Here is a 13,519-nt window from a genome sequence, read left to right as displayed (position 1 = left end):
TGGCAAGGACCTGTCAGCCGGGTCCTTGCTGGAAACAAATGCACGAGCAGGCTGCCACGCACACCGGGTGCACCTCCTGCAAGACTGCGTCAAGTTCTGTGTACTACTGCTGAGAGGAGGGGCGTAACTAAGGCAAAAATCACATGGCAAAATCACCAATTAGTAACCCCCTCTCGGCACACACAAATAATTAGTAACCTACTCTCGGGAACCTGTGAGAACCTGCTGGATCCCACCTCTGCTTAAGCAGAGTACACAGGCATATATGCTTGCTTTGGCCCTTTCAGTCATCACCATGGGTTCCATCTGGGAACTAGGGAAGGTCCCATTCATGTGACAACATCCAGGGAATTCGAACTGGCTACAGTCCATGGAACAAATTGGATTTTTTTCCCATTCACCAGGTGAATCCTCAGGGCACAGCCTGAAATTCTTTGGATCTAGGTAGAATCTGCTGTAAATATTTGTGGGAGACACTCTACATTTCACAGCTCATTCCACGCAGCTAGAATCCCAAGTTTTATACAGGATTTCTTATGTTTTCTAGAACTTGGTAGTAACCATAATAGTAAACAGTTTGGTTATACAGTTAGCTGTGGAGTACATATTAATGAAACATTGGTCAACATGCACCAATTAAATCATCATATGACTTGAAGCAGCTAATAGGGCTGTGCATCCAGATAAAGCCAAACAAAAAAATAATCCCCCAAATAGTCATTTTGACTTCTTTGGGTTTATTTTTGGCTGAAAATGGCAGTAATTTAAGGGAGCCAAAGAGCAGATCCCTCAAAAATACATTTTTTCAGCATTTTCGGCCATTTCAGCCCAACCACCATAAAGATGGGGGGACTCCTATCCCCCCTTCCTGCTTACCAACTGAACACTGCCACTGGGGTCCAGATGAGTTTGGAGACAGCAGGCTGCAAAGAGCTAAATGCTGGGCTTGGCTGGACCCAGAATTCAGTTTGGCTCCACTGCCTCCAAAGTCAACATGGACTTCAGAGGTGCAGAGCCGAAAGCTGGACTTATCTTAGTGTAATTCTGGGCAGTGGAGGCTAAGTGATTAATGCAGAGCTCAGAGTCCAGTATTCAGCTCTGCATCTTGAAACTTTTTGGGATCAGGTTGAAAAGACCTGAAAAATATGTTTGTTTTTTAAAAAGCCAGGAAAATCAGTAAGGGGGTTTGGTTGTTTGGCTTTTCCCAAAATTTTAAACCTAAATCTGAAAAACACTGGGGGGGAAATGATGCTGGCCCATAGTAGCTCAGCTGATGATTTTAATTGAAAAGTAAGTTTACTGTCAAGCTAATTTTTTCAATTGATATAAATAAGCAAACTTACAGAGCAAAACATTAAGATGAATTTGTGATTTATGGAGTCAGTGATTATAAGCTGAACCAACAGTCCTCCAAACACTAAAAAAAGTAAAATCCAGTGCAGAGGAAAGTCCACTAGAGCTTGTCCACACCAATATGCTGAAGGAACAAGTCCCGAGACTCGTAGCTGGGAGTGAATTTTTAACTAAAAAAATACAAAATATTTGTTATAATTTTCAGTAAACAACTTTGTTTAAAAATGAGTTACACGAGTTCAACAAAATGTTAATAATTAGTTCCATCAAATACACAATAACTTCAAAATTTTATTTTTCTTACTGTCATGCCCATCAGAGTCTGTTTATCTGTCTATCTGATATTCATGCCTATCTATTCATTCATCTATCTCATCTATCTAGAGAGGAGAGAGAGAGAGAGATCTAGAAAATATCAACAGATAGATACAGACAGACAGATGACAGATAGATATGCATAGATAGATAGATAGATAGATAGATAGATAGATAGATAGATAGATAGATAAGATATATCGATACTATATATATATATATATATATATATATATATATATATATATATATATATATATATATATATATATATATATATATATATATATATATATATATATATATATATATATACATACACACACACACACACACACTGTATATATAAATCCTGTATATATATGTATATATATATATACACACATACACACAGGATTTTTTTGCTTTCATTTTCACTTTTCTTAGTATCAGGGAAGCATTTGACATCCCCAGAAGCTGGTCAGCATTTTAAAAAATGCATATAAATCTACATTTTGTCACTTTAAAAAGACAAACAGGGAAGGAGAACAAATACTGAAAAACTCTCACATTTTATATTCCAATTCCAAGGTCAGTCAGATTTTTGGATATTTAAATCTGGTGACTAGAACTGTGACCAAAAAAGTCAGTTCTTTCCTGAAACCTGACAAGGGCCCCAGCATAACTAATGTTTGTTTATTTTCTTGCTTCACATAGTAGAAGCACCCCAACACTCAAGATGGATTACACCATTTAAAAATAATGCTATAGAATAATATACAAATAGTATGAAGTACATGGAAACAATGCAGCAAAACATATAACAAATAATGGAATAAAAACTGCACTACAAAATTAGAGAATGCAGTAGAAAAACTATGTTGGATCCATAATAAAGTAGTATAACAAATTAAAGAATAATGCGAGAAAAAACTATATAGTATGTGCAATAAGCGGTGGAATGCAAGTTACCTAGAAATTCACAGAGAATAGCTCTATCTGATATACCCCCAAAATATGTGCTTTTCATTGCCTTCTTCCAAGTCCCTTTGGTAAGCAAGGCTTACTGCCACAGCATGCATTTATAAACTTAAGACCCTAAGTATCTAGGCTGGGGATGTGGGAATTGGGCCCATTTACCTGTCCGTGAGACAAGAAAAAGGGAGGGAGGGAGAGAGGGGTGGCATGCAAGGGAGGGAGCCCAGCATCTGGGCATGACCCACCTACCCTAGCAGAGGGGGAGGGGAGGGAGTGCGAGGGTGGCATGCAAGGGAAGGGGAGGGGGCCCAGCATCTGGACAAGGCCCACCCATCCTAGTGGAGGGAGGGGAAGGTTGGCATGCAAGGGTTCACATTGGGGGGGGGGGGTAGAGTTCACATTTGTGCAGTGTGGAATCCTCCAAAGAGACCTATGCTAGCCAGCCAAAATAATCAATCTCTCTCTCTGTGGCCCTTCACACAGAAATCTCCTAAAATGTTTGTAAAATATTTGCAAAATGTTTTCAATCTCCCCTATTCACGCTCACTTCCTTGAACCAGATTCATTTCCCCATTCATTTTCCCACCGTAGCAGGGGGAGGGGGAGGTGTGGCATGCAAGGGAGGGGAGGGAGTGAGGGGTGGCATGCAAGGGAGGGGAGAGAAGGGGACCCGGCATCTGGACATGGCCCACCCACCCTAGCAGGGGGAGGGGGAGGGAGGGGTAGCATGCAAGGGAGGGAGTGGGGGTGGCAAGCAAGGGAGGGGAGGGAAGGGGACCCAGCATCTGGACATGGCCCACCCACCCTAGCGGGGGAGGGGCAGGGGGAGGGGAGGGAGGGGTGGCATGCAAGGGTGGAGGGGGAGGGGTGGCATGCAAGGGAGGGGAGTGAGTGAGGGGTGGCATGCAAGGGTGGGGAGGGAGGGGTGGCATACAAGGGAGGGGAGAGAAGGGGACCTGGCATCTGGACATGGTCCACTCACCCTAGCAGGGGGAGGGGAGGGAGAGGTGGCATGCAAGGGAGGGAAGGGAGGGGGTGGCATACAAGGGAAGGGAGAGAAGGGGACCTGGCATCTGGACATGGCCCACTCACCCTAGCGGGGGGTGGCATGCAAGGGAGGGTAGGGAGTGAGGGGTGGCATGCAAGGAAGGGGAGGGAAGGGGACCCGGCATCTGGATATGGCCCACCCACCATAGCGGGAGGAGGAGGGAGGGATAGCATTCAAGGGAGGGGAGGGGGAGGGGTGGCATGCAAGGGAGGGGAGGGAAAGAGGGGTGGCATGCAAGGGAGGGGAGGGAAGGGGAAAATGTGAACCCTATGAAAAATTTGAATTCTACCCCCCCCCCAAAAAAAAGTGGTTTTAAAAACCCAAAAAATGAAAAGGGAGCACCCATAGCTTTAAACACAGTGGCACAGCTACAATGGGAACATTTGGGGACAAATGCCCTGGCAGGCCCCCATTGAATCACGTGGGGTAGATGGGTGGAAAATCCACACACACACTTCTGGCATGGCTGGGCCTGGATGCAATGTGTGCACACTGCCCAGGCGGGCCTTGGCTTGTTGGCTGGCCTGGTGGTCTGTGGGCACGCTCCAGCTGCTGCCTGAGGGCAGGGCCCAGCCTCCAGGTCCCATCCTGTGCCATGGCAGCACACACTGCACCGCCCCCTCTGGCTCAGTCGGCCCCTTGGGCAGCAGCCAGAGCACGCCCACAGCCCACCAGGCCAGCCGATGGGCTGAGGCCTGCCTGGACGGCGTGTGCACGTTGGAAGTGCCTCCGCTGGTTGCAGGTGAAGCAACTTGATTTGTCATTAGGTGTGTGAAGAAATGTTTGGATTTATATCCCACCTTTCTCTCCTGTAAGGAGACTTTAAGGTGGTTTACAAGCTCCTTTCCCTTCCTCTCCCGACAATGCAAGGGAAGGGGAGTGAGGGGTGGCATGCAAGGAAAGGGAGGGAAGGGAGGGGGCTCGGTATCTGGACCTGGATACCGAATGCATGACTCAACTAGGCGTGGCTGCTTGTTTCTGTTCAGTAGCAGCAGGGGAGTAACAAGGCAGCCCTGGGCAAACTGTAGCCCTGGGTAAAATCTGAGTTGGATGCCCCCCCCATGAGCCACCATGACCAAATTTTTTTTGCACCAGGACATTGGTGCCTGCAGGGGGGTGCCTTTTTAGACATATCAGCACCATAATTTCAGCATATCATCAGGAGACTGTCCTTATGCTGCTCCCCAGGTTTGGTGAGGTTTGGTTCAAGGAGTCCAAAGTTATGGACCAGTGGGGTGTCTTTATGGGGTACCCCCTTTGAGGGTCCATAACTTTAGACCCCCTAAACCAAACTGCACCAAAATTTGGGGGTACCATAAGGACAGTTTCCAGATGATACCCTGAAATTTTGGTGCCGATACATCCAAAAATGCACCCCCTACAGGAACATCCTAGAAATTTGCCCAAGAATCTTTGTTCTTCATTGAGTGGGGGTTGCAGGCTGTGGGGGGCACATTTGTGAAGGCACAGTCTCAAAACTTTCAGGGTCTCATCAGGAGACTCCCCTAATGATACCCCCCAAGTTTGGTGCAGTTTGGTTCAGGGGGGCCAAAGTTATGGACCCTCATCTCCTATTAGCCCCCATCTCCTATTAGCTCCCATTGGAAACAATGGGGGATAGCGGCACCCCCTTTGGGAGTCCATAACTTTGGACTCCCTGAACCAAACCTCACCAAACGTGGGGGGTAGCATAAGTACAGTCTCCTGATGAGACCCTGAAGTTCCCCTGGTGCTGCTAGCCTAAAAACCGCGCCCCCTGCAGGCCAAAAATGGAAAACCACTAAAATACCCAAAAACGAACCCAGCATTTTGATGCCCCCCACAAGGTGATGCCCTGGGCAGCTGCCCACCTTGCCCAATGGGCATTACGCCAGTGAGTAGCAGTCACCCTACGAAAGCCAGTGTGATGTAGCCATTAGAACTTCAAAGTAGGGCTGGAAACCCAGGTTCAAATCCCTTTGTTGTGGAAGTTCACTGGGTAATTATGGACCAGTCATATACTTTCAGTCTAATATAACTTACAGGGTTGTTGTGCAGATAAAAAGGAGTAGTAGAGAAAAGAAAGTTATAAATTAAACACATAAACAATACATATAACTGCAGTCAGGAAGCAGATAAAATGCAGGCTGAGAAGGACAGAATGGCATAGGGAAAGGGAAGAGGAGTCCAGGACAGGGTAAAGAGGAAATAGTGTGGGGAGGGGGATACAGGGCAAAGTGAGGAGCTACCCCAGAAGTCCATTTGAGTGTTCCCTACCATGCAAATGGGTGTGGCCCTGCAGCCAGCACCACACAACTGGGTCACAGTTTTCCTATGTAGAGGCTGCTGGAGAGGAGGAAAGGGAAAGCTTAAAACAGATAGGCAGATTCAGGAAGGTTGGCTATTGAGTGGGAAGGAGATAGAATTACTAACTCCAGGTTAGGAAATTCCTAGAGATTTGATAGGTGGAGCTTGGGGGTGGTGTAGTTTGAGGGGGGACTCCAGAGGGGTACAGTACCATAGATATTTTAGACCTAATGCCACAGACATTACAGCCATTACAGCCCTTCAAAGCAGCCATTTCCTCCAGGGAACTAGGGTTGCCAACCTCCCGGTGGGAGCTGGAGATCACCCAGAATTACAACTGCTGTCCAGATGACAGAGTTAAGTTCCCCTGAAGAAAATGGAAACTACCTCAGTAAGGTACAATAGAGTCCTCCTTTGTACTCTGAGGGACCCCACATACCAAAGAATGGTGTCTCAATGTCCTCTCCCCTAAGGCTGTCCCTAACCCTGGAAGAAGGAGATCAGCCACTGTAAAGATGTCACCTCTATGGTCGTTTCCCCACTCACTGCTGGCTGCGTGCTATTCGTGTCAAATAACGCAGGGGCCTGCCGCATTTCCCACTACCTCAGCGGCAACCATGCAGCGACCCCGATTCTGCCACTCTCCTTCCTCCTCAGCGCGCGGCATTTTGGCTACTGGATGGTCAAGCATCTTTTTGAAAAGGAGTGGGGAAGCCCGGGGAGTGACTCTGGGTTTGATTTTTCCACCGCTGCTGGTGACGTACAGTTATTCATTCAATTAGGACGTGCGCAGCCTGGGTTTTTTTAAAATCTTAAACGCTTAAAATCCACGTCTGCACGTCGTTTTGAGCGCACATGGGCATCTTGTATCTGCTCAAATAGACATGGATTCCTCAGCAAAGCGTGGAGACATTGATTCGTCCTTTTGACAATAAAAAAAATTCCTGCCCAAGCACAACGCAGCAGCCAATCAGGACAGCCCCTGAGCGGATCATGGGGAATCCTGCATAGCTGCTGCGCGGCTGCTGCATTCATTGGACCAAGGGGGCAGAGGCTGCAGTGGGGACCATCAACCCGCACTCCAAAGGTCCCGCAGCAAAGGAAACCGCAGCTTATGACCTCCTTTTTGTAAGTGGGGAAACGACCTATGCCAGCATTGGCAAGGCAGTGAACCAGGAGCTCGTGGTTGACAATGTCAAATGCTGTGTGAGATCCACACAGCAATCTTTTTTCCTAAAATGTTTTTAAATTGTTTCCTGCGTGCCTGTGTAGAGAAACAGGAAACTTTTTATTTCTCTTGCCCGAATTTGAAGCTTCACTCCCTGCTTCGACTCTGCTACTTTTGTTTCTCTGATGTCTGCCATTTTCTGCTGCTTCAAAGATTCTCTGGCTGTCCGCCATTTGCTGAAGTTTCCTCATCTGGCATCATGGCTGCCTACCATCCCCATCATTGCTGTGGACTAATAAAATCATTTTTGCCTGTCGATTATGCAAATGTGCCTTTTATCCTTTTTAAAAAATGTTTGTGTTGTGGATTCGATGCTACATAGATTTGATGTCAGAATCAGCAAGGCTTCAGAGATTTAGAGACTTCGTAGCTTCAAAGACACATGTGTTAAAAAAACCCGCTGTCCCCTGAAATGCTTTATTTTTACCGGCTATGCATACAAAACCCATGAAAACAAAATGTTTCAAAATGTCTGCAAAATGTTTGGTAAACATTTTAAATGCTTTGTGCAAAAAGGCCAGTTTCAGAAGGAACCACCCAATGAGATTGTTGTGAGGAAGACAAAAGATAGGTTGCTGAGTGATATCAAGAAGAGAAGGAAGAAGAGAAAGATGATATGGGCTTCTCAGGTGGATATGGGGAATATGGAATAACTCCAGTTCTCATGGCTTCTCTGCTCTACTGCTGGACCTAACCCAGCAGTCTTGGGGCCTTTCCCCACTTACCGTAATCCCCCCCTATGCGTGCGCCCCAGCGTTCCCACAACCCCGCGCTCTGCATGGGGTTATCACAAGGTGCCATTTAAAAGAGCACCAGGGATGCCGTGCGCTGAGGGGGCGCGACAGCAGCAGCATCAGGGCGGCTGCGCTGTCGCCACCCCTGTCGTGGGGAGTGCCGGGGGACCCCGTGCTACTTTCGGAGAGTAACGCGAGGCTTAAGGTAAGTGGGGAAAGGCCCTTAGTCACACACCTGGACTTGACCTGGTGGTTGGCATCATGCACCAACACCACACACCTCGGACATACTTTTTCCAGGCAGAGGTTGCCAGGGAGTGGTAAAGAGGAGTTGAAGACTGAGGGAAGGTAGAAGCCGGTTGACTGGTGGATTGGAAGGAGAGAATGAGGCAGTAAAGAGAGAGAAGGTATGGGGGCTTTCACAGAAGGGAAGGGGAAATCAGAGGGCTATGTATAAAGAGCAAGGATTTTTTTGGAAAACTTTCAGCTAACGAGCAGCTGATGCTAAAATAGTCACAGTAAACGTGTATTATATATAAGCTTTCATGTGATTTTGACAACCGTATCTTAGTAGATGTCACAATAATAATAACTGCAATTTCATGCATAGTGCTCAGAAATATTGGTAATGTATTTTACCTTGTAGTCATGAACGCTGTTCATTGCAAAGTGTGGCGCAAAAGCAGGAAATAAAAACATAACTCCCAGTAAGTTCATAAAGAAAAGCCACACATAAACATGTTGAGGCTAGAAAAGTAATAAGAAAAATAGTTTAGCAAGAAACCTACCCGCTTTATAATAAGTACTGGTACATTTAGTAGATTTTGAATTTGAAAACAACATTTTAAAATTGCACTTAAACAAGCAGAGGCAAACAAGCAGCAAACAAGCAGAACTTTGACAAAGTAAGTGAGTGGGCCATGAGCAGGCAATCTCAGGCAACTTGGCACATGCCTGAAAAGTTGCTGAGCCTGAGTAGCAGGTGCTTTGTGTCACTTACCCTCCTGTTCATCTAGTATTTTTTTAAAGGCAGAGTTCATTTTATTGCATTATATGAAGAGTTTATTTTATTGCACACTGATGAGGTTCAGCTAGCCTGGGCCACCCAGTTCAGAAAAACCTATACATTATACCTTAGTAATAAATCCTTACGTTTCAAAATGATTAAAGATAGCAAAGTTAAAATAAAAGTTACTACACATCTCTCATTTGATTTTGAACCTGGTAACACTTTTGTATGTGTGTGAAGTGCCATCAAATTGCTTCTGACTTATGGAGACTCTGTGAATTAATGTCCTTCAGACTGGTGTATCATTAACAGCCTTGCTCGGGTCTTGCAGACTGAAGGACGTGGCTTCCTTAACTTAGTCAATTAATCTCATTTTGGGTCCTCTTTTTTTTCCTGCCACCTTCAACTTTGCCTTTTCAATGATTCTTGTCTTCTCGAATGTGACCAAAGAATGACTGTGTCAGTTCAGTCATTTGAGCTGTTGAGTAATTATTTGATCTAGAACCCGCTAATTTGTCTTGTTAGTAATATGTGTGAAACACTTCAACACCACATTTCGAAGGGCAGCCCTATTCAATGGGTCAGGAGCCCAACTGGGATGCCACAGACATGCCAGCCTACAACTCCCAAAAGAGCTTCCCAGTGATGTGGGGAGGCTTGAAATGGAAAAAGGGCTCTCTACTGCTGGGAAGCCCCCACTGGGTTTATGGAGTTACACCACCTTTTTGGTGGCATAAGTCCTAGGGCCAGGATGCCACGCTTCTGGTCCTCAATCCTGGGAAAGAGCGGACTAATGTCAGCTTTGCCCATGGGAACATTCTGCCCCCCATACTCTGTGGTGATGGGGCTGTGGGATGGGTGGCCACCAGCGCATCTGCCCCTCTGCCACGGTAAGTGCTCCAGGGAGGGCAAACATGCCAGTGTGAGGCTGTGACCCCTTTGAATGTGGCTGGGAATCAACTTTCTTCCTGTCAGCTTTCTTCACTAACTTTTACACCCATATGGCATGAATTACTTGAACTTAGTCACCAGCAACACATCCACACACTTAAGAATCAGGTAGAATAAAGTTACCTTCAGCTGGAGTGCATCCATCTAGCACTTATCTTTTAACTAGTATTTCTTTCTTACTTGAATAATTATTATCAGAGGAGCTTCAAACTTAGGGTGTTTCCCGTCTTCAGATAGCAAGGGAAAAAGGGTTTAGTGAGGTATTGCTTAACTGTCTCTTATGCTAGCTTTCTGATCAAAACTGTACCCCATGAAAGTTGGTTGGCATGTTGGCAGAAAACATGGATAGTGGTAATGCCTAACAGAAGACACAGGTTGATTGTGCATGGTACAAATATAATCTGTGGAAGAAGGGAAATATCCCAGTTTGGGGAAGAACTTTGCATGGGCCCCATCCCCAAAGCAGGATTGACCCGCGATATTTCCCTCAACCCAGGGTTTTCAAAAACACTAAAATCGCAATCTTTTTGAAAAATCCTGGGTTGAACTCGCTACTGAGGAAACAGCACAGGTGCCAAACCACTTTAATTTTTCCACCCTGCCACCCATTCTCCCACCTTAAACATGTCAGTTTCATTTCTGCTAAGCTGCTGACAGGTGTGATAGCACACCATTTCAGAAATGTCTCCCAAGAATGTTTTCTTCCCTTGGCAGTGACTGTGAGCACCATTTCACCCAAATGTGTACAGCAACAGATTCCCAATAAACTGGGACCGTTGTGAGCAACTGCCCCATTTCCTTTTCTTTTCTTTTTTGCGTGCTCAGAGCACAAAGCAAACGCCCACCTTTGGATGTGGATGAACACATCGCTTTGCTCCCTTTTTGGAGAGATTTTATTATTTTGTATATCACAATGTAAAGGGGGGGGGGTTGCATGCTTGATGTTTGCATGTGTTGTGGTTTTCAAGCCTTAAACTTTTTTCCCACACTGTAGAAATTGCCAGGGGGGTCCTGCTTGGGGTCCCGGGGCTGCTGCAGATTCTCCACCAATCAGAAGTGGTCTCTTAGCAGAGGGCAGGAGCATGGCTGGATTAATGCTCAAATCAGGAAAGGTTGAGCAACCAATTAACTTTACATGCTTAGGCTAACACACCTGTCAAAAAGCAAGGTTTTTCTCCAAATCAGTATAATGTTTTCAGTTCAAATGCATAAATCATATACAAGGGTGGAAGGGGGACTGTGGTGAGGGGACAGCCAATCAGATCACAGGAAAAATGGGACATTTGTGCCTACACTTTGCATTGTAAAAAAAGCGGGTTCATGCCACGGGGCAAAAAGAAAATGGATTGTTTCCTTCACAGAAAACGGGCACCCATGTGAAGGACAAAACAGAATAAAATAGACCTGGATTTAAAAAAACAACGGATGCAAACCATTATTATTATGCTATATGGAATTGACCACATATCCCATCTCCACAGTAGGGCAGGAAGTGAAAGAGAAGAACTTCTGACAGAAAGCCAGAGTGCCATAACATGGATCTTTGTTACAGCTGCACTAAACACTATGAGTGTTCCTGGAAGAATGAACAACGTAAGCTTGTGTACTGCTTCCTCAAAAAATTCCTGTATGTTTTCTCAGAAAAAATTGATACGGATTCCTTTGAAGAAACACATAAAACAATTCTGGCATCTTCAAAATCATGCATTACTCTACATTGTATATCTAAAATCCAGTTTTAATCCTACAAATGTCCCCCTACACAAAACACAAAGACACAAACAGCACAGTTGAAATACTTACATTAAAAAGTACATGATTCCAAATCTGGATATGTGAAGTAGAATTAAGCATTTGCAAAAATGCATTGCTCACGATGTTGACGAGCACCGGAAAGCAGTTCACAACTTCCAGGTGACACATGAGTGTGTATCTGTATTTCTGAGGGAAAGCCGTACATTGAGTAAAGAAAGCATTTTCTTTTTACATTTGTATCATGCATGCCCTGCTTCTGGAGCATAAGTGGGTTTTTGCCCTAACTTGGAAGTTCATGGCTGGATTAATGCTCAAATCAGGAAAGGTTGAGCAACCAATTAACTTTACATGCTTAGGCTAACACACCTGCCAAAAAGCAAGGTTTTTCTCCAAATCAGTATAATGTTTTCAGTTTAAATGCATAAATCATATACAATCATATAGATTCTCAAATAACAGATTGTATAAACATAAAGCAGCTAACCAGCTTGATACATGACTTAAAAATAGCAGAATTGTTTATTTAAAAAAAACATGAGTACCGTATATACTCATGTATAAGTCAATCCGCATATAAGTTGAGGCACCTAATTTTACCACAAAAAACTGGGAAAACTTATTGACTCGTGTATAAGTCGAGGGTGGGAAATGCAGCAGCTACTGGTAAATTTCAAAAATAAAAATAGATACCAATAAAATTACATTCATTGAGGCATCAGTAGGTTAAATGTTTTTGAATATTTATTTCAAAGAAAAACAGTAAACTAGCTCTGTAAGTGGAAAAGAGGGTCAACAAGAACAATATGGTTTTAACAATAACTTTAAAAGTACAAAAACCTTAGCTCAATCAGCAACCAAGCTAAAACACAAGAGTTCAAATCCTTCAAAACTGGATTCCTCCTCCGCATCTGTATGTCCAAATGTAACCCAACTTAGATTTTAAGAGGGATATTATCAGAGATGGAAAATCTACTATTAGCTTCCATTGTAAACAATGGGGGATGCCCCCCCTTTGGGGGTCAATAACTTTGGGTCCCCTGACCCAAACTTCACCATACCTGGCTGGTATCATAAAGAGACTCTCCTGATGATACCAGCCAGGTTTGGTGAAGTTTGGTTCAGAGGGTCCCCATCTACTATTAGCTCCCATTGAAAACAATGGGGAATGGGGGACCTCCTTTGGGGGTCCATAACTTTGGACCCCCTGAACCAAACTTTACCAAACTTGGCTGGTATCATCAGAAGTGTTGTCTGAGGGTACCCTGCAATTTTGGTGCCACTAGCATGAAAACTGCACCCCCTGCTGGCAGGCAAAGTAAAAACACACAAAAATTTAATGAATATAAGTCGAGGGGAGCTTTTTCAGCATTAAAAATGTGCTGAAAAATTCGACTTATACACAAGTATATATGGTATGTCTCTAAAAGTTTTTAAAGTGCAGCACTCTTGCTTACACTTTTATGAACAAATTTATTTGGGCTAACCAAAATCATACAATATGGCCCAATTACTTGCAACACAATTTATAACACTTTCAATACGTTCTTTATTGACAACTTTGTCTCCTACTCTTCCAGGACTACAAATGACTGCGTTCTCCCATGCTCCACGTCTTGTCCTCAAAGGAAGACAAGTTATTTGAAAAACTATATGATTGTATAGGATTTACACATCTGAACTGAAAACATTACACTGATTTGGAGAAAAACCTTGTTTTTGTGACAAGTGTGTTAGTCTAAGGGTGTAAAGTGGATTGGTTGCTCAACGTTCAGTGTACCCTCCCCAAATTTTATTTTGTATAGTCAAGTCAAGAAAGGAGCTGTGGTTCCACCCCCTTCTCAAATTGTAGTCAGCTTTCTGATTCTGGGAAAAGAGTAAAAGTA

The 13,519-nt window shown here is 44.5% G+C and overlaps 1 protein-coding gene across 3 annotated transcripts in view; it reads right to left on the bottom strand.

Annotated features, from left to right (window-relative positions):
* The window catches only part of LOC125428986 (ABC-type organic anion transporter ABCA8-like), a 106,110-nt gene that overhangs the window by 30,589 nt on the left and 62,002 nt on the right, over positions 1–13,519 (bottom strand). For all 3 annotated transcript variants that reach the window (XM_048489683.1, XM_048489685.1, XM_048489684.1), the window contains 3 exons: positions 11,685–11,822; positions 8,561–8,668; positions 1,344–1,523 (listed from right to left, as the gene is read on the bottom strand). In XM_048489683.1, coding sequence (XP_048345640.1) covers positions 1,344–1,523; positions 8,561–8,668; positions 11,685–11,822 — 426 coding nt within the window. The remainder of the gene's footprint in view (positions 1–1,343; positions 1,524–8,560; positions 8,669–11,684; positions 11,823–13,519) is intronic.

This window comes from Sphaerodactylus townsendi, linkage group LG03, assembly GCF_021028975.2.
Source record: "Sphaerodactylus townsendi isolate TG3544 linkage group LG03, MPM_Stown_v2.3, whole genome shotgun sequence".
Lineage (NCBI taxonomy): Eukaryota > Metazoa > Chordata > Lepidosauria > Squamata > Sphaerodactylidae > Sphaerodactylus > Sphaerodactylus townsendi.
This window is presented reverse-complemented; position numbering and strand designations above follow the sequence as displayed.